At 37.0% G+C, this 18,970-nt stretch overlaps 1 protein-coding gene across 3 annotated transcripts; it reads left to right on the forward strand.

The window, feature by feature from the left end:
* Positions 1–276: 276 nt before the first annotated feature.
* Positions 277–18,325, forward strand: DECR1 (2,4-dienoyl-CoA reductase 1). Of its 3 annotated transcripts, none has more exons than XM_032128941.1 (10): positions 277–327; positions 7,929–8,131; positions 9,033–9,090; positions 9,242–9,328; positions 11,686–11,833; positions 14,153–14,252; positions 15,483–15,555; positions 17,504–17,650; positions 17,967–18,029; positions 18,123–18,325. In XM_032128941.1, exons 1-10 carry the CDS (start codon positions 292–294, stop codon positions 18,180–18,182), a joined length of 975 nt encoding a protein of 324 aa, XP_031984832.1. In that variant the 5' UTR covers positions 277–291; the 3' UTR covers positions 18,183–18,325. The 3 variants fall into 3 exon arrangements, with proteins under 3 accessions (XP_031984832.1, XP_031984831.1, XP_031984840.1); XM_032128940.1 differs by lacking the exon at positions 277–327 and adding an exon at positions 4,644–4,721; XM_032128949.1 differs by lacking the exons at positions 277–327; positions 18,123–18,325 and adding an exon at positions 4,649–4,721 and having other exon boundaries at positions 17,504–17,695.
* Positions 18,326–18,970: the final 645 nt, after the last annotated feature.

The following is an 18,970-nucleotide window of genomic DNA, read 5'->3' on the forward strand; positions in this document are numbered from 1 at the left end:
CCTGTCCCAGCCCGTCCTCTCCGCCCCGTGTCAGTGTGGGTCGGGGGTGGCATCTCCGACCCCGGGGGCAGCTGGGGACTCCAGATGAGTTGTGTCCCTCTGTGCTGCCCTTCTCAGTGCGCTAATATGCCTAACAAAATGCATTGCATATGGAACAGGAGATGTTCTAGACGTTCATCTCTTAACAGGAAGTGACTTCTGGGTACAAGGAAGAAGTAAATAGAATTTTAAATAAATGAAAAAACGCTGGGAGTTCGAAGGCTATTCAGCAGCTTACCAGAGACTTGTCTTATGCTGAGTTTTCTGGAAAGGAACAGCAGAGGACAGGTATGGGGAGGCCATACGTGTGTGACTGCATTCACACACATCTGAGGTATGGCTCAAAATACCCATTTCTGCTTGTGCTAGGCAGCTCAGAGGAAGCATTCCTGATGTCCATGATCACATCAGCCACAGCTGGAGAGCAAATTTCTTCCTACCAGGCAGTGGGCTTATTCTCAAGTAATGAATATTGGTTGTTTGCCCCCTAACTTTACAAAATAGTGAAATCTTTTGGAGTTATGTCCACAGTTAAGAAGTTTTAGCATCAAAAAACCTGTGGAGTTGAAATGGGCTGGAGAAACTCAGGATAACTTTTTTCTAATAGAAAATACTAATCTAAAACATACAGAAATGTAAATATGAGCTGCCAGAAATGTACTTTCTGTAGGATCATAATCTGTTTAATTTCCGTGTGTTCTATGACTTCCGTAAACGTTCACTTAGATATCTTTTTATATTTTCCTCCCTATGCTTCTAAGAAAAATGGTCAATCTCCTTAATCTCTTCTATTATCTATCTTCTTTGCTTCTTTTTTTTCAGTCCCTCATAATTTTGTCATTTCAGTTTTGAGCTAAGGTGACCAGAAGTATACAGTGTATCTTAAATTAGACTATTTCTTTATTTTATATAACTGTACTTAAATATTCTCTGTATTGTTGTCATTATTCTGTCTTATTTATCCTATTGGCTTGACTCATGTGATCAACTCACATGACAAATCATAATAATACAAAACTGTATGAATCATATAAACTTCTTTTTAATGTTTACATTATAAATTTTCTTGCATTCATCCAATTTTATTTTATTTTTCTAGAATTGTGGTTTACCATTCATTTACCTTCTAGACTTTGTGAGAGTGACTTGCTGTCTCTCTGATCCTGACTGACCTAGGTGTCTGTTCTCTAATACTTGTGGGTTTTCTACTTGTTCCCTTTTTCAGTTCAGAAATAAATGATTCATCAGAGTCCAAAACTTAGAGATTATCAGAACAGTAACAGTATCTAAACAAAGTATCAAGGTGTTCTGTCACTAAACTTTTGCTCTTAACAGAAATTTACATGTGCGTTATGTTCATGTTTTATTCCTGACCTAGGATTTTTTGTTTTGTCTTAGTAATCTCTTGTATCAAAACTCTCTTGGAGTATTTTTAAATTTTATCATCAGGTGCTATGTGTTTCTTTTGACGAAGTAGTTTGAGTGGCAGAAACAGCATCAGCATGCAAGTTTATGATGAGGACTCAGGCTGAGCTCTATGCTATGCCACCTGGCTAAATCCTTGAAAGTCAAATTATACCTGCCAGCTCTTATATATTCATTATCTCTTAGGCATTTCCATAAGAGATGATTAAGACATTATTACCTTTTCAGAAGACTAGCTCTAGGCAGACACTTTCAGATCTTTTCACCTTTTCTAGGTGTTTCATTTTTTAATTACTTTTTCCCCCACAGATATTACATTTACAGTCTTATAATTTCTCATGTTATCCCGGAAGATTTTTTTAAAAAACTCCAGATATTTCCTGCACTTTAAACCTCCTGACATACCTTGAACTAGAGACTGGACACTTCAATATTTCAGTTAGGCTGTTTTTAAACTCCCCCTAAGCTTGTAAATATGCACCACCCAAACTGAAGTGGGATTTTGTAAAGTGGAGTAATAGCCTATTAAGCCCATTATTTTCCTGTGCAAATGGGTGGGTATCAGTAAGATGTGGGTAGTCTGCCTTCAGTAGTATTTTTAGATTGTATAGCATTAAGGTGTTATTGCAGTTTTAAAAATTTGTCCACATCCCAATCTTGGAGACCATTTTCTTCATATTACTAAAAAGTAACAAGTATAGGATAGGAATTGCACCTCATAAATGAAAGCTGCTAGAAAACATTTTCTGAAATTTAGTTCAGTCATATCACCTTGTTCACTCTCACCATAGAAATATAATGATTGTTTCAGAGGTAGCTGTTTAGCCCATTTGTATTTTCCAATGTGTAGTTTGTACTTTGTTTCCTCTTGTTGCTTAGTTCCAGTGAAGCTTTCTAAATTCTGTAGTATTTGGCATTTTAAAAGCTTCTCTTGAACAATATTCACTCTGTTTCTCCAACTTTCTTTTTTTTTTTTTTTTTTTTTTTTTTTGGTGGTTATTTCCTGGGGTTCTTTGTTTGTTGTTGTTGTGTTTTGTTTTGTTTTTGTGTTAAGTGATTACAGATCCCTTGAGACTCTGTGTGTTTGAATTAAGTTATTGTAATGGAATGTTACTATATAAATCTTGGAGCAACTCTTTAACACCTACCAGATACTCCACGTGCTGCTCTAATGATAAACGTGGCAACTATTGCCCAGCAGTGTGACACTATTGTTTCAATGCCTGCCAGACGGTGTGCAGAACTTATGAAGATGTTACCTACTCTAGAGCTTACTGTACCAAGAGAGCATCAACCATATTTTTTTTTCCTAAATGTTGAACATGTAGAGAAAATGGCTGTTTGGTCATTTTTATACAGGGCAATGATGACTAAGCTGTAGGATTTAAATTCTGCTTCCTCTGAACTACCACAGCAGTGTGTAAGCAGTTTGCCTGGAATTCTAAATTCAAAAGTTGATAGTATAGACCCACTGATAGATTTATTGTCTTTCATGCCTAGTTTTGTAACTGCATAGATCCATCAAGTATGGTGTCCTTCCTGGAAAACCTGCAGCTTTATTAAATCTGTAGGTTCTTACAGCTAGTATGCTGCTCCTCCACCCCCTTATCCTCTCCTTTCTTATGAGTAGATATGACTCTGCACGTTTCTTTGCCTTATTACAAAGGCTGTGCAAATGGGTGGGTATCAGTCAGTCATTACTTTTTCCATCAGCCAGTCTCTGGGCTCAACGCAGATAAATCAAGTGTCTTGTTATCTCAACATAATCTCCCGTAGCTGAATACGGTCTGATGTTCACAGACCACTTAGGCTTTTTCTGAACTCCATTAGCAGTGTTGAATTTGAAATGAGGACTCTTGATCTTTCTGGTAAACCTTGTTTCACGGCAGTCAGCCACTGTTGGTGTGCGTGGTGGAGCCAGCATGGAGCCTCTGTCTGCTGCGCAGGAGTGATCTGTGAATGCACAATTTCACCTCAAATCAGGCCCTGTGTTACCCATTCCATTTGAATTCCTATTTAGCAGACAGCTAATATTCTCAACAACCTCTTTTCTCATATTTCTTAAACAAATCCTCTCCCCCCAAAACACATGCCAAGAACTGGCCGCCATGCAATGAGTAAAGGGCACAGCAATTCCTGGGTGTAGATACCACAAGGAAAGCAAACAAACAAACAAAAACACCAAACCCCGCACCAAAGAACGTAGTTATTTAGTATCCTTTAAATACCATTTAGTGAATCATTTTCAGTAATAAAATTCCAACCCAGTGAAGCAGATAGACTGAACCAAGCATGTTCCAACCCTTGCAGCTGGAACTGGAGGTACCAGGGGGGTGGCAGTGGGTGAGAAGGTACCCCTGTGTTGCTCCAAAATAGGTTCTTTCACCTGGTGTTCAAGAAGCCAATCCACATTTGATTTATTTACAGTTCTATGAAGAAAGGCATGTTGGGTGACAAACACACAAAGCCGGCACAAGGACAACCAGAACTTTTCATTATTTAAATGTTTTAGCAAAAAGGGCGTTCATGTTCATTGGCTACCAGTTACCTAGTTCTGTTATTAATTAGGATTCTATCTTCTATTAGTTAATGATTCTCTCACTTCTCAGGCTGTTTAGTCCATATGCTCAGTCGTTCTCTTCTTTTGGGTCAGTGGGCAATCTCGCCCTGTCAGAAATACCTTTTACCCAGTCAGAGCTGACTTGAGCGAAGTTGTTGTGTTGCCTTTACTAGTTTTTTCCTTATCTTGGGGATTCTGCCAAATGCCCTTGTAGCCCATAAATTCTGCACTCTTTGTGTCCACCGTCAGTGGTACATCCTTCTTCCCAAGTTTTGTTAATCTCCCTCTAGGTCTGAGATCATTGAAACATGTCAAGCCCTAAACCTTAACAAGGCAATTCCATCAACAAATAATTTGTCTTTCACCTGGACATTGCTTAGAGCTGGTTTGCTCCTATCTTGTTGATTAGGCTTGAAAGTATACAACGATCAAACATCAAAGATCAAACATCAAAGAATGGCCTTTCTCAGGAAAATTTTTACACATCCTATATTTTGCAACACCTGTGGGGGGGTGTGGTGGGGCGGTCTCGCCGGTTCCCCGCTCCCCACGGCTGCCGGTGCCGGGGCGGTGCCGTCCGGCGGCGGCCGCGCCTCCCCCGCGGAGCAGGCGCAGAGCGCGGCGGGGGAAGATGGCGGCGGCGGCGCGGCTGTGGTGGCGCGGGGTTCGCGGCCCCCGCTTGTTCGGCGCCGGGCGGGTAAGGCGCTCCCTGTGCTGCCGGGGCTGAGGGCGGACGGACGGCACCGCGGCGGTGTTCCGCCGCCTCCTGCCCCGCCGCCCCGGCTCTGCCCGGGCGCCGTTGTCGCGTCAGAGAGAGGGCACGGCGGGTCTCTGCAGTTCGGGCTGCCGGGACTGGGGAAACAGCCAGGAAGGGAACACCCCTCGGTTCTCCTCAGCTCCCGGCCCTGTCCGCCGCGGAGCCCCCGCAGAGGTGCGGGCTGAGCTCCCCGGCACACGGTCTCCTGCCCCACCGCCGGGCGCTGCCGTGGCTTCCACTTGCGTGCTGTCGCCCTTTGGCCCCAATCGCGCAGCTGCGCACGGCCCTTTAGGAATGTTGCTGTCCAAGCAGTGGTGAGGCTTGACTTGTGACCGAGTTGACCTTATTGCAGCCTTCCAGTACCTGAAGGGAGCCTACAAGAAATCTGGAGGGGAACTTTTTGCAAGGGCATGTAATGACAGGACAAGGGGGAATGGATTCAGACTGTAAGATGGTACTTTAGATTAGATATTCACATGTTGCCCAGAGAAGTTGTGGATGCCCCGTTTCTGGAGGTGTTCAAGGCCGGGTTGGATGATCTCTGGGCAACCTGTTGTAGTGGAAGGTGTCCCTGCCCATGGCAGGGGGCTTGGAACAAGATGATCTTTAAGATTCTTTCCAATCCAAATAATTCTATGATTCTGTGACTATGCGGATGTTGCTGGAGGTCATTTTTAGTGAGTTCTCCCTGAGCACGGTGCTTCTTGCCAGTGACTGCTTGTGTGTTTCTGAGACGGCTTTCTGCAGTAATTTGACAGTTCACTTCCACCCCCTGGGTGAGGGTTTGTTTTTTTGGTTTGTCAGTGATATGTGTGTTTGTTGTTTGACTGTTGGTTTTTTTAAAGCTGTTTACTGACTTCTTTATATCTCTATTTACACCCGAGATTTCATTTAAAACCTCAGCCTTAAGCAGTGGAATGATTAAATTGCATGGATGCTGTCATAGAAGCCTCTTGTGCAAGCCAGTAAGGAGACGATAGCAGTCTGACTAAAAGATTGCTCAATTATACCAACTTTACAGGCTGGTTATCATTATCGTACTTTATTAGTCTTGGTGCAGCCTTCTGCTCTGCTGTGGCATGTCCTGATCTTCCCTGCTCGAGTAGAAACACTGCTGCTTGCAGTGTTTCTTTCATGGAGAGCAAGAAGACAGAGCACCTGATCAGGGAGTTTCAGTAATCTCCATATCCTGAAAGAAGGGGGAGTCCAAATGCTGTCTTGATTTGCAGTCTCTGCCGTGAGCTGAAATTCTCCACAGGGAGCATTTCTCCTGAAGAGAGATGAGTAGGGGACTACTAAGAAAGTCCCAAAAGAGAACCTTCACATTTCCCTTTCCTGGAGGCTTAGTAGTATTCTGGTACTCCGTGAAAGTATGCAAATTTTATTTTCACTGGGGCAATTAAAAAGCAGCAGTGTTTTTACAAATGTGATAATTCCAGCTTTAGTTCAAGCTTTGTTTTTTCAGTTTTGTTCTATGTAGTGCCTCCAGCTCTTCTTCAATTTTAGTTTTTCACAGAACATTCTGAGTTGGAAGGGACCCACAACGATCATCGAGTCCAGCTCCTAAGTGAATGTCCCATACACGGATTGAGCCCGTGACCCTGGTGATAATAGCACCATGCTTTAAGCTGCATTAAATTGTCAGTGTAATTCCATGATTGTTATCTCTGTTTTCACCTGAATTGCTTATGCATATGTATTGCCACACAGAAAGATTCACGTGCACACTTCTGCAAGCGAACTTTAAGCTCTGTGAAACCCCCTGCATTGTAACTGTGGGATGTACAGATTAATCATCTACCACTAAAAATGTTGTCTCTTAATTTTAGTGTTTAAAATGTGAATTAATAGTGTTCAAAATGTGAATTAATACAACATAATAATAAGTTGTAATATTTTTACTATTTTAAAACTACCTTTCTTCTTCATGTCAGTCTAGTGAACCATTGCATGGTTTTATTAACAGCATCATACAAGAGTGACTGTTCAGTCTTCTTTCACAAAATTATATTAGATTTTTTTTGGTATGAAAATAAACACATTAAAGGATCAAGTACAAGTTAAAATTGGAGAAAATAAGTATAGCTTACAGTCTTCTAATTTTTTTGCACATCAAAAATAACGCAAACCCAGTTTTGTCTTACTTGGAAGTGTTTGGAGCTTCAGGTTAAGGTAACTTTTGTATTTTAAATAATAAGGGAATTTCTGAATTATTAGTGTAATGCTGCTGTCCCAAGACATTTAATTCAGTATTTAGATTAGGGCTTGACTTAGTGTAGTGGATTAGGATGCTAGAAATATCCTGTTGGCTATTTTTGCTGCAACTTTCTTGGTGACATCACAAATTTCTCATTACATTAGTGGGGTGTTTTCTTACTAGCATAGTTTGCTAGATGTAATACTGAATTTTCTTCTTTTTTCATGCGTGTTTTTAAACATGTTCCAAGCATGTGTGTTTTTGCAGGGACCAATCCTTCAGAGGCTAATTTACTGTAGATGGTACTTCTGCTGGGACAGAGTGTGATGCTGATAACATAACCTTGCCCAGTTTTGTCTGGGAGATGGCATTGATTTCCTTAGCAGTTCCTGTGGCCATTAGGGCAGGTCTTGTGAAGATTGGTTCTGTCCTGTTCTCCAGCAAAGAAGGTTTGGTTGGATGCAGTAGTAAAGGGTCAAAATCATGAATCTATTGCTGAAGATTTTAAATTTGTAAATACATACGTATATAACCTAAAATCACATGGTTTTGTTTATGCATTAATTACAGTGCATATATGAATATGAAGCCCAAGTCCTTCTCTCATTAGTTGTTAATGGTTTCTCACATGCTTTAGTAAAAGTGATAGATACAAAAATTGCACAAAGTAGCAAGAATCATGACTAAAGTATGTTTTCAGTAGTTCTTCAGTTGCAGTAGAGTATCTAAAAATATTTCAAGTGCTTTCCTAGTCCAGTGTTAGCATTTAAGTAAAGGCCCATGTGTGTTGCTATAACGCAATCTAGTCATTCTTATATTCATATATATTTACTTATAATAAGGCAGTTATGATTGTGATCTCCACTGTCATAGGAAAATCTGATCTTGCATAACAGTCCTGAATACAGAAAGGAGAAAAATCTAACTTTTCTGGGTTTTTTTTCTTTCAGTTTTTCAGCCGTGGGCCAAATGTGCTGCATCAAGACAACAGTGCACCACAAGCTGCATTCTTCTCACCTCTTCAAAAAGTGATGTTGCCACCAAATACCTTCCAAGGGAAAGTGGCCTTTATAACTGGGGGAGGTACTGGGATTGGCAAAGGGATGACAACAACTTTGTCCAGTTTAGGTGCCAAGTGTGTTATAGCAAGCCGGTAAATATTAATGAAGATGTTTTAGAATTTTCATTTATTTCTGACTGCTGATGAGAACTGTTTTCTTCTCTATAAAAAAGAAAAAATTATTCTATTTATTCTGTTGCAGTACACTTTTAAATTACAATGTCATATTGTGGATTCTAGAAACTTGCAGATTTCTCTGCAAATGCTTAATGGTATAAAAATCAGTAGGAAGAAATAAACTAAACACATTTTCATGAAATGTGGCAGCAAAATAAGCAACCTCAAATAGTAGGCATTAATTCAACTAAAACCTTAAAGGGAACAAAAGTTTGCAGTGGGCATTATTGAACATTATTAATATGTTATTACAGGTGTTCTTGATGCAGATTTGAATTATAATACAGAATTAAATCCGTTCCTCTTCTGACTTTGAACAAAAGCCTTGATTTTCCTTTAATGATGATTTTCTACAGCTCTCTTAAGTAGTGCAGTAGAATCTAGAAGCACTTCAATAAAGTCTAGAAAAACAATCTCATTTTAAATCAAAATAAACAGAAGTGTTGTGATCCTAACAGTAGTTTAATTGTTTAGTTTTAAATGTGAATATGTATGTCTCTTATTAATTCTAGTAGAGTAGTAGCTAAAACTAAGTTTGTTATGATAGTGTGCTTTTTTCTGGCTTATCACATGTTGATTAGCTTTAGAGTCTCTTACCATTGTCACTTCTGAGTTGTTTTAAAGTAGCACTAACCATAAATTACTTGGTTTTCTTTCAGAAAGTTAGTGGATAAACATAGTGTTAATCTTAAAGCTCAGTTTTCATGAAAATCAGCAACAGTTTTAGTTCATATTTGCTCAGAAAAAAAAGAGATTTTAGTAGTCTGAATTGTAATTGCATTTAACTGACATAAGGTGTGTTAATACTTATTTCTAGGAAGCTGGATGTTTTGAAAGGAACAGCGGACGAAATTTCTTCTAAAACAGGGAATAAGGTAATTTTTTGTAGAATTGTGAACATGTTATGTATTATACTCTACATTTTATTGGATTTTTTTTTTTGCATTTGCGTGCTTCTATAGACTTGTTAAATTTTTGAATGATATAGTTTTTAAGTCTGACAACTGCTTTTCCATTATTATTTAGGTTCATGCCGTCCAGTGTGATGTGAGAGATCCAGTTTCAGTTAAGAATGCTGTTGCTGAAACAATCCAAATGGCAGGACATCCTGATGTAAGTCTTCTAGGGAAAGGAAAGAACTCATTCTTCATTACTGAAAATACTTTGCATAGTAGGTATGAAGAAAGTTACTAAGATAGAAAGTTAATGGAATCTAAAAAGACACTAGACAAAACAGTGGCAGTACTTCAAGGTAAAGCTAACAGTAAAGTTACTCTATTCCCGTAATTCTTAGAATATTTAGTGGCCAGGTAGACAAACCATTTTTATCCTTACTCTGAGGACTAACATCTTCTTTTAAATAGTGGGAGAATTCTGGAGGGATTGAATTAAGGGAAAGGAATATTGCCCTTAAATCATCCTGAAAAGGTGACTTACCTGTGTTTACTGAATGACATCTTAACACAAGGCTTCAAAAAATAGCAACGAAAGTAATAATAAATGTCTCCTTTGGTCCTTGCTTAGCTTATTAATATTCACAAAGAAGGTTCCAAACTGAAGATTAAGTTCTTATAAAATGAAGAAAAATCTTCAGTCAAACCAAGCATCTGTTTTTTATAGTTTGGCACAAAATAACAGCTCTTTACATCACATTGTGAGGGGGGTGATCTGGTGGAATCTGAAGGATGATAACCACCAAATTCTGATTTGTTTATGAGATTTGGATTTGTGAGAACTTGGATTCTGCTAGCTGATAGGAAGTGTGATGATGTAGCGTTGTTGTAAAGGACAGTCAGATTTAAAACTGTTTACTGTAAATTTAAAACTGTTGTATGTGTATTGAAGACAATTTGCACTCACCAAGAGCTTCCTACAGATGTGGTAGAGAACCTACTGAATTTTAAGTATCGTAAAAAGTAGAGAAATTGTATGCTATGTGGCTGTATAGCTGTATGCTATAACAGTGGTAGAAATAAGACAACTCACTGTCCTGATTTGTTGACAAGATTCTCTGGATATTATTTTGACTATTTTTTAATGGAGTTTTTGACCAAAGTCAAAATCACGATCTTCAGGTTTTACATGTGTGCAGAGAGGGAGGAGATTTCTTCCTGTATAGTACATTTTTAGAACACGAATAATTTTCTGAATAAATGTTTCCCATGACTTGTTCTTTACAAGCATTTGCCTTCTCTTCAATTTCACATATTTTGTGTTTTTAAGATAGACTGCAGAGTAAATTGAATATTCAGTTCTTTTTGTCCAGCTTTTCTCTTAGTTGCAGACATGAGATATCAGTTTATGAATCCTGGGTGTCACTCACTGCCACCCTGCATGTGAGGTGAGATCTCAAAGACAGAAGTTGATGGCAGTAACTTGAAAGTCCTTCTGGCTTTGTTTTGTTCATTCCGTTCCCAAGAGTGTTATTCCCAATTAGAAAGCAATCATTCTTTTGTCATGGCTTATTTTGGCAGTCCTACATACCTCAAAGATCATACTGTGCAGTCCTTAGTTCACTAGTTTTATTATTGTGTCTTTCCTATATTTATTCAGTGATTCAAGTAACCTTCTCAGTATCTCAAGGTGTTTGGATTTTTTTTTTCCTTCAGATTTCAGGGAGGCCTTTAAACTGAATTTGCTGTCTATAATTTATGGCTGTTGTGTATTATTAGTTTTACATTCATGTAATATGTACTGTGCTCTGTTTTGTTATTGAAAATTCTAATACCTTCATTAGAATTTAGCCCAGAAGTTCTTCAGGACAAAGAATTTGTCTTACGTGCGAACCTACATGAACTGAGGCGCCATTACATAAACAGTACACCATTGTATTGCTTCAGCACATTATATTATTAAGTATGCTAGATCTGGCTACATAATTTTTGGTTTAAGTACTGCTAATGTGATGCTTACTCCCCTTAAGAAAGTGAAAGTATCCTCTACCTGATTGTTGTTCATAGGAACTGACGGATGTACATCTATTCAACAAAAGTTTTGTAGTAGCTGTTTGCAGTACACTGTATCATAATATTCTCGTCACGAATTATTTGACTTCCTGTTATGCAACAGTCACTTCATCCAGACTTTAGTTATCAGGTTGCCTTCTTTTGCTTTTATTCCCATTATATTAAATATATTCCCAATATATTAAATATTATATTAAATTGGAATTTTGTGGGGACAAACTTTTCTGTTAGGATGCACTTGAGACACTATGGAAAATAGCCTCTGCATTTTACAGTTCCTCAGTACAGTAGTTTGGAAATACAGCTCATTTTCTGTTACTGATACTTTATCTATGCTGCAGCTGCTAAAATTTCGGATGGATTATTCTCCCTCTTCCCCTACCCCCCATACCTCATTTGATGAGGATGTTTTTACTTTTGTCCCTGGAAACACTAAAAAGTTCCTTGTAAATTATTTACTTTTGTCTCTTATTTTTAGTTAACTCTTTCCTTTATATGTTTCAGGTTGTGATAAACAACGCAGCTGGAAACTTTATTTCCCCTTCTGAACGACTTTCTCCTAATGCCTGGAAAACAATAACTGATATTGTTCTTAATGGTACTGCTTTTGTAACTCTGGAAATTGGAAAGGAGCTCATTAAAGTAAAAAAAGGTATCTTAAGTATTGTGACATATTATTACTTGCTTTCCTTGCCTTACTGTTACTATAGTCAGTTTTGAGAGTTCATGTGAGAAGAGAAATACAATTTTTAACATTCTTCTAGAAAGGAAATTTTTCAGTTAAAGCTGTCCTTAAGTATCACACAGTAGATCTGGCTAATAATTACTTCATTGTAGCATCAGGGCTTACAATTGGGCCCAGAGACCAACTGAGGTTGAATATAAAAATCTAATTTCAGAGTTCTAATTGCAGAGACATTTTTAAAATTAAAAAAATAAGGTTTTGTGCTGATATTCCCACATTAAAAACACATCCCCAATTATGACTTACTATATCATTATGGCAGACCATTGAAATAGGTTGCCTTGTGGTCTTCTAGGTGCGTGTATTGTACCCACAGAGTAATGTGAAATACTAACTCAAACATGCTTTTGTTTTTGCTATTGTCGAATGAAAAGCTACTTTCCTTACTTCCATCCTCAAATTTGGTAAAATCTAGATGCCATTCACCTTCATATTGTCTCTCTTCCTTTCACTTCCAAGCTTCCAAAACATGTGAATTTCTTTTGCTGTTACTTGCATGTCTTCTTTCTAGGGGAGTCCATCTGTAAATAAGACTTTTTGTTTAAGGCTTTCTTTAAGACATGTTTTTGCAAGTAAGTCAAGTGTACCTGTTTATCCTCTCACCTTCGTTTTCTTTTTACTTACTTGATTTTTTTAGTTTGGGCAGAGACCTTAGTTTCTAAAGTGATTCTACCTAGTGCAAATATTTTAGAGCAGTCTGTGAGGATACTACAAATCTGTCAGTTTCTAGAACACTGAGACGTCCTTTAGGTCTGCAGTGTGACCTACACTAAGTCTAATGTAGTAAATAATAAAAGTTCTCTGCTTTTAGACTGCAGGTTTGTGCTGGTATTTAAAAGGAAGTTGTAATCTGCTAGTGTGTTACTTATTTTCACAAAGTGAGAGGAGTTAATTGGTCAGTTATTGTCCATTTTATGAATAGGCTTTAGAAATAAAAGTTGTGTATGAGCGGAAGCGTTCTTTAAATACCAGAGCTGTCAATCTGTCAGTTACTCTTGCTTCCATGTTAGGTTCACCTAACTTGCCTGTATTAAAAAAAAAAAAAAAAAAAAAATCAGTGGTTTAATTCTGCAAAATGTGTAATTAACAGTGACCTCTAGATAATTTCAGAGTTGTTCTATAGTTTTTTTGCCTGTGTAGATTTTTCCTTTCAAAGTGTGAAGACTCCTTTTTTATAAACAGGGCCCATGGTTTCTGGATATCTGCTGGCATTTCAATTAGTGCTTGTTTATGGTTCTCTTTTGTTTCTCTGTATAATATTACTGTAATTTTTTACCTGAGTCTCTACTTAAATCTATCAGTAGTGTACATTGTTTTAGAAATATCCCCTGAGCAGCTATTCTAATGAAATTATTTTAAAAATATAGTAAGTAGAACAGTTATTTTAGTTACTGTGATGTAAGCAGTGAACTGTCATCCCTTGTCCTTCGCTACCCAGCTACGATAAGCTCATGCCAGTCATTGATTAGACAGAATTTGCAGGATTCTATAGAAGAGAGATTAAATAAGCAGTTGCAGTTTCCATTATTTTTCAGAACATTTTTTGCTAAGTCTGTTATAAAATATAGGATATAAAAGAAAGTAGTTCTTTTATAATGGAGTTTGTTGTGATAATAATAGGAAAAGTTATGCAGGTTAACTCTGTAATAGGCTCTACTGCAGAAAAAGCTTCTGAAAATTTCTTAAAAATTTTTATTCTTCTGTGTAAACTTTAACTCAAGCCCTCAGCTGTTAGTTTATGCCAAACCTAACTGTTAATGCTGATTTTTTTCCTTGATTTTCTTTTTTTTTTTTTTTTTTGCTTAGGGATTGACGAATTTAGGGCAAAGTATCTGGTTAGTGACAACTAGACTAGGGCTTCTGAAAAAACACTGTAAGATCTTCAGCCTTCACTCCAGTTAGAGTAATTTATGCAGTCATTATCAGTAGAAGTCTGAGGGCTTAGACCTTCAGAGCCTAATCAATAGCTATTTGCACTTACCTGGAACAAGTCTTAACAGTCATGCAAAAGAGGGAACTGAAATAAAAAGGCTTGAAAAGAAAGTTTCAAAGACTATATTTTTAAAATGCCTTTTCACTACCCAGAGTGAAAAGGTATCCCTAACACTTGAGCTGCAAACTTCTGTACCATTTAGCTTGCTTTTACCTTAAGTTGAGAGTTTGATCTTCAGGGTTGTTTGATTTGTTTGGTATGAGTTGTTTTTTAAATGTTTTTGCAACTTCTAGGAGCAGCATTCCTGGCTATTACAACAATTTATGCAGAGAGTGGTTCAGGATTTGTGTTGCCAAGTGCCTCTGCCAAAGCTGGTGTAGAAGCAATGAGCAAGTGAGTAATACAGCAAAACATGTGCTTTAGTTTTCACATCCTTAAGATGGAGCTTGTTAGTATAGTCCACCTATTCCGCTGTACCACAAGAGTTCAATCCAGGCTCCAGTATCCTAGCAAGAAAATAGCATGCTGACAGCTTCTTATGGAGGGAAGCGTTAACTGTTACTGTTTTTATCACAAGACCAAGATAAGGACAAGTAGAACTACTTAGTTTGGCAATTACAAGTTCCAAAGTTTGTTGTATGGACTTTTGATAATCAGATTCATTTGCATTCTCATAGGTGAACCAGCACTTAAAGACAGCTATTAAGGGAACTGTTTGAGATTTGTAGCACCTTCCACATTCTTTTGTCTGAGGAAAATATGTGCTTGTTATTTGGGTACAGTATACTGTGGCTTCAGCTCTGTTTATATTAATCAACAAATTTGTTTCCTATCACTATTTAAAATTAAGTCTGCAGTTCTACTTAGTTCAGAACAATATCATATTGATGTATCCATGCTGCTCAGCAAACAGAAGGATTTCTCTCATTTTTAACTTCAGGCTAGTCCTTAATAGCACTTAGATCTTCCTCTGCACTTCAGCAGAAAGAATTGAATAGTTTGGCAGCCTTTTAGTAACTAGAATTCTTTATCTGGAAAAAAATGAGGGACTGAGTAATGGTCTTGATTTCTGTTCTACAGAGCTGTAACGGAAATGTGTACTTTTCAGAGACTATGACTCAGCTTATTCATTCACCGTAGTAGATCCGAAGTACTCATTATGCAGAGAAAATGTCATAAAGCAAAACTATTCTAGTGGTCCTATTTTAGAATGTATCCTCTGTTTTGTGTTACTTCAAAACATGTAATGTGAGAGCTATGCTGCAAATGTTAGAAATGTATACTTGTGGGATAGTCTAAATTGCCAGAGAAAGGAGGCCTAACAGTTGTTTGTTAAGGAGTTCAGGTGCCAACACCATCCGTGATTTGCAAAGGAGAAAGAATTGCTCCTTCATGCTGCTTTATCTATGATTCATCTATTAAATCAATATTCCTCTGTTTGTGAATGAGATTTTTTCTTGCTTCACTCAAATTATTTTGTTAAGCACAAAAAAACCTCATAAGCAAAAATGTCTGTTTCAGGATGTTCCAGTATTTACACATTTGACTAATTTTTTTTTTTTTCTGAATAGGATTAAAATACTGTGTTTAAAATATTGATGCACTCTGTTAATGAATTTTTAGGTCTCTTGCGGCTGAATGGGGTAGATATGGCATGAGATTCAATGTGATTCAACCAGGTCCAATAAAAACAAAGGTACATGGCATGAAGTGAAACACAGCCTTGAATATGCTTTGTAGTACAGACTTAACTTTACAACAGTCTAACCTTTCTGTAGCCGTAAATTCTAATATGATTTCCTTGGTAGTCAAGACTGCTGGAATATTGAACACACTTCCCTCTTAGTCTTTTTGTAAAACAGCATTTCTTGAACTTGTGAGACCTGCCACTGTCCCCTCTACTACACTTGATATAAACTGGACCTTTTTTTAGTGTTTCAAAGAATTGATATATTAAAGTACTTACTGCTGATTCTTATCTCTATGTACCTAGTTTGTCAAGTGGAGTGAATTCTTACACTTGGAGTAAAGTTCCTGTTTCTGCCTGAACCCCTAATTTTTAAACAAAACATCTCATCAGTTCCAAAATCTTAGAATCTCTTTTAGGGATATGAGAACAGAATCTCACTAGTTTTGTTGAAAATCTCAAAACTAGAAAGAGAAAAACTAAGTTTGCAAGGAAATGAGAAGCTTTGAAGTGAGTGAGAAGGAGGACTAGAGAGTTTGAAGGAAGTAATCCAGAGCAGCTGGAACAGGAAGAATAAAGAAAGCAGTCCTGCAAGAAGAGAAAGGAAGATCCATTTCCACTGAATCAAATTATTATGATTATGAGCACTAATAATGGTATTACTTCTTCCTGTAAAATATTTCACAGTTGGTTTTGCTGTTGTTTTGGGAACAGGGGTGCAGAGTTGTTTCTTTTTTACTTGTTTTTTTGTTTGTTTATTTACTATTTTTTCCTTGTTTCCTCTTGCCAGTTTTAGATGCTACACGGGAAAACTTAGTTTTAACTCTTTTTACTATAGAGAAAAATAAGTGGCAGAATTAGCAGAATTATAAGAATGTTGAAACAGCATTAGAGGATCACACCAAAAGTTCTACAGGCATTGTATCTTGTGTATTTTTAAGAGTAGAAGAAAAACATCTGGCAAGTTAAGGGATTTAAATGTCAATAGTGCTAGCTGCAGTTAATATTCCTTTTTTGAACTAATAGTGTATAACCTGCTTGAGATACTGTGTGTTCTTAATAAGATGCTACATTTGGTGTATGGTTCCAACTTAAAATTTCCCTGAAAGCATAAAAAGGCAGACAGCATATTGCAAAATCAAGGTTTTCTGCCTTAGGGGCAATATCCATGTCTTTAAAACATACTGTTGTAAGTCATGATGGGAAAAGAACAAGGCATACAAGCACAACACTGTTACGCTTATAAACTGGCAAATAAAAATATGGCAATAGGAGACTTAAATGGCATGATTACAGCCATGATTACATGAATTACAATGTGATTTAAATCATAACTTCAGTGATTTAACATAAATGTTACTGATACATTTCTCATTTTGAGTGAGGAGGTTATTTCCTTGTGGAGGAGCCAGGAAGAAAAAATCCCTTTTATTTCCCGTGCCATTTTAAGCTATTCAAGTACTAAAGCTCCCGGTGACTTCCTTTAGCCTTAGCAGTTGCTGCAATTTAAGTAAATTTGATTTTTTTTTTTCTTCTCCATTTTATTTACTCTGTCATGTATAACTTATTTTTGTTTACTTTGCTGTTCCTCTTCTCCCCTTGTTCCTCTCCTCTGTCCATGCAGCAGTTGAGTCTTGCTTACTTCCTCAAATGTTTATCAAGGGTGTTTGAGGAAAAAGAATGATTAACCCCTTTTGTTTTTCATAGATAGATGGTGGGTGACTATCCCAAATGTGCTAAATTCCAACTTATCATCAGTAGATGCATATCAGTGCAAAAGGGATAAATTGTTTTTTCTTTTCTACTTCCTTCTTTTCCATGCTACTGACAATGAGGGTATCGACAGCTTACTGACAAATATTAACTTCTGTATTGTGCATGTGGAGTCAAATCTCTGCTGGATTTTATTTTCTGATGTAGTTATAACTTTTATATTAATGTTTATTTTAATTCTCAGGGTGCTTTTAGCCGCCTTGACCCAACAGGCACATTTGAGAAGAAGATAATTGAGAGGGTTCCCTGTGGTCGTCTGGGAACTGTAGAAGAAATTGCAAATCTTGCTGCCTATTTCTGCAGTGACTATGCAAGCTGGGTTAATGGAGCAGTGAGTTTTGGTTGATCTTGTTTGTACAATTAACCCAATGACGGTGTGAGTATTGTTGATTTTTTTTTTAAAGACCTGGTTTCAGAAATGAAACAAAAGATCTTACTTTAAAATTGTTTACAAGTATTAATCACCTTTTAAATGTAGTGCATGGTTGTTAGCACCTTAGAAAGAACTTCTAAAAGTGGTTGAATTGCATTATTTTGAGTATGGGCTTTTCTCACCCAAATCAGTAAAAATTACTTTCACAGTTCTTAACAAGTGAATACTACAGAAATCCCACTATTACTAAAAACACTGTTTATGCTTTTTCTAGGTTATTAGAATGGATGGTGGAGAATATGTATCTATGGCAGGAGAATTCAATGATTTGAAGAGGGTATTAATTTCCTTGCTTGCTATTTTACATTCAGACACTTTGATGTGTAATTATTATATGAAATTCCAATAAAATTCTCTTTTCTTTTGATAGGTTACCAAAGAGCAGTGGGATATGATGGAAGCAATGATTAGAAAAACAAAAGGTTCCTAAAGTACATAACTGTATGGTGGAGATTCTTGGAAATGAACAACTACTTTTTCATTAATATTTAGAAATAACCAATTGAGAAATAGCCTTCAAAATCTCTTGTATGCTATTTTCAACAAAATATTTTGAAATGGTTGTATTTTGAATATAGTTTGTATATTTTTCGAATCTAAAATCTATTGTGTTGCCAATAGTGAACAAGTTGGTCACTAAAATTTTGTTGTTCTTTAGATTGTCTTACATAGCCATGCCATGGTCTACAATCAGCCTTTTTTTTATCTTTCTGCGGATTTTTTTTTTCTCAGATATATGCAAGTGTCTCTTAATATTGTAATTCCAATAGCATTTCATTGCTGTCATAACTGAATGTAATCATTAATCTGGAGAGAAGGTCCTAATTTTCACATTTCAATAAAAAGTTCTAAACTTGCAAATATAGTTTCAAGTTATTAGCAGGACTACATACACTGAGAAAGGATGTAACTCCTGTGATTACTTAGGAAATCTTGAAATGCATAACCGTCTTGGTCTCATCTCTTGTGACATTTTCAGTCTGTTAATTATCTTATTCTGAACTTTAAAAATGGCATTTACGGACCTGCAATGCCTTTCTAAGGAGCTTGCTCTTTGTCATGATGAAGTTAATATTCTTGAAAATGACAGACTGAAAATCATCTGTTACTACGTGTGTGTGACTATGGGAGCTCTCCATAAAAAGTGGTTTATTTAAGGCTAAAGGGATGTTGGTAAATCGGGACTGAAAGTGTTGAAACCTCATTTGTTGAGATTTA

Source organism: Corvus moneduloides, chromosome 1 (assembly GCF_009650955.1).
Source record: "Corvus moneduloides isolate bCorMon1 chromosome 1, bCorMon1.pri, whole genome shotgun sequence".
NCBI lineage: Eukaryota > Metazoa > Chordata > Aves > Passeriformes > Corvidae > Corvus > Corvus moneduloides.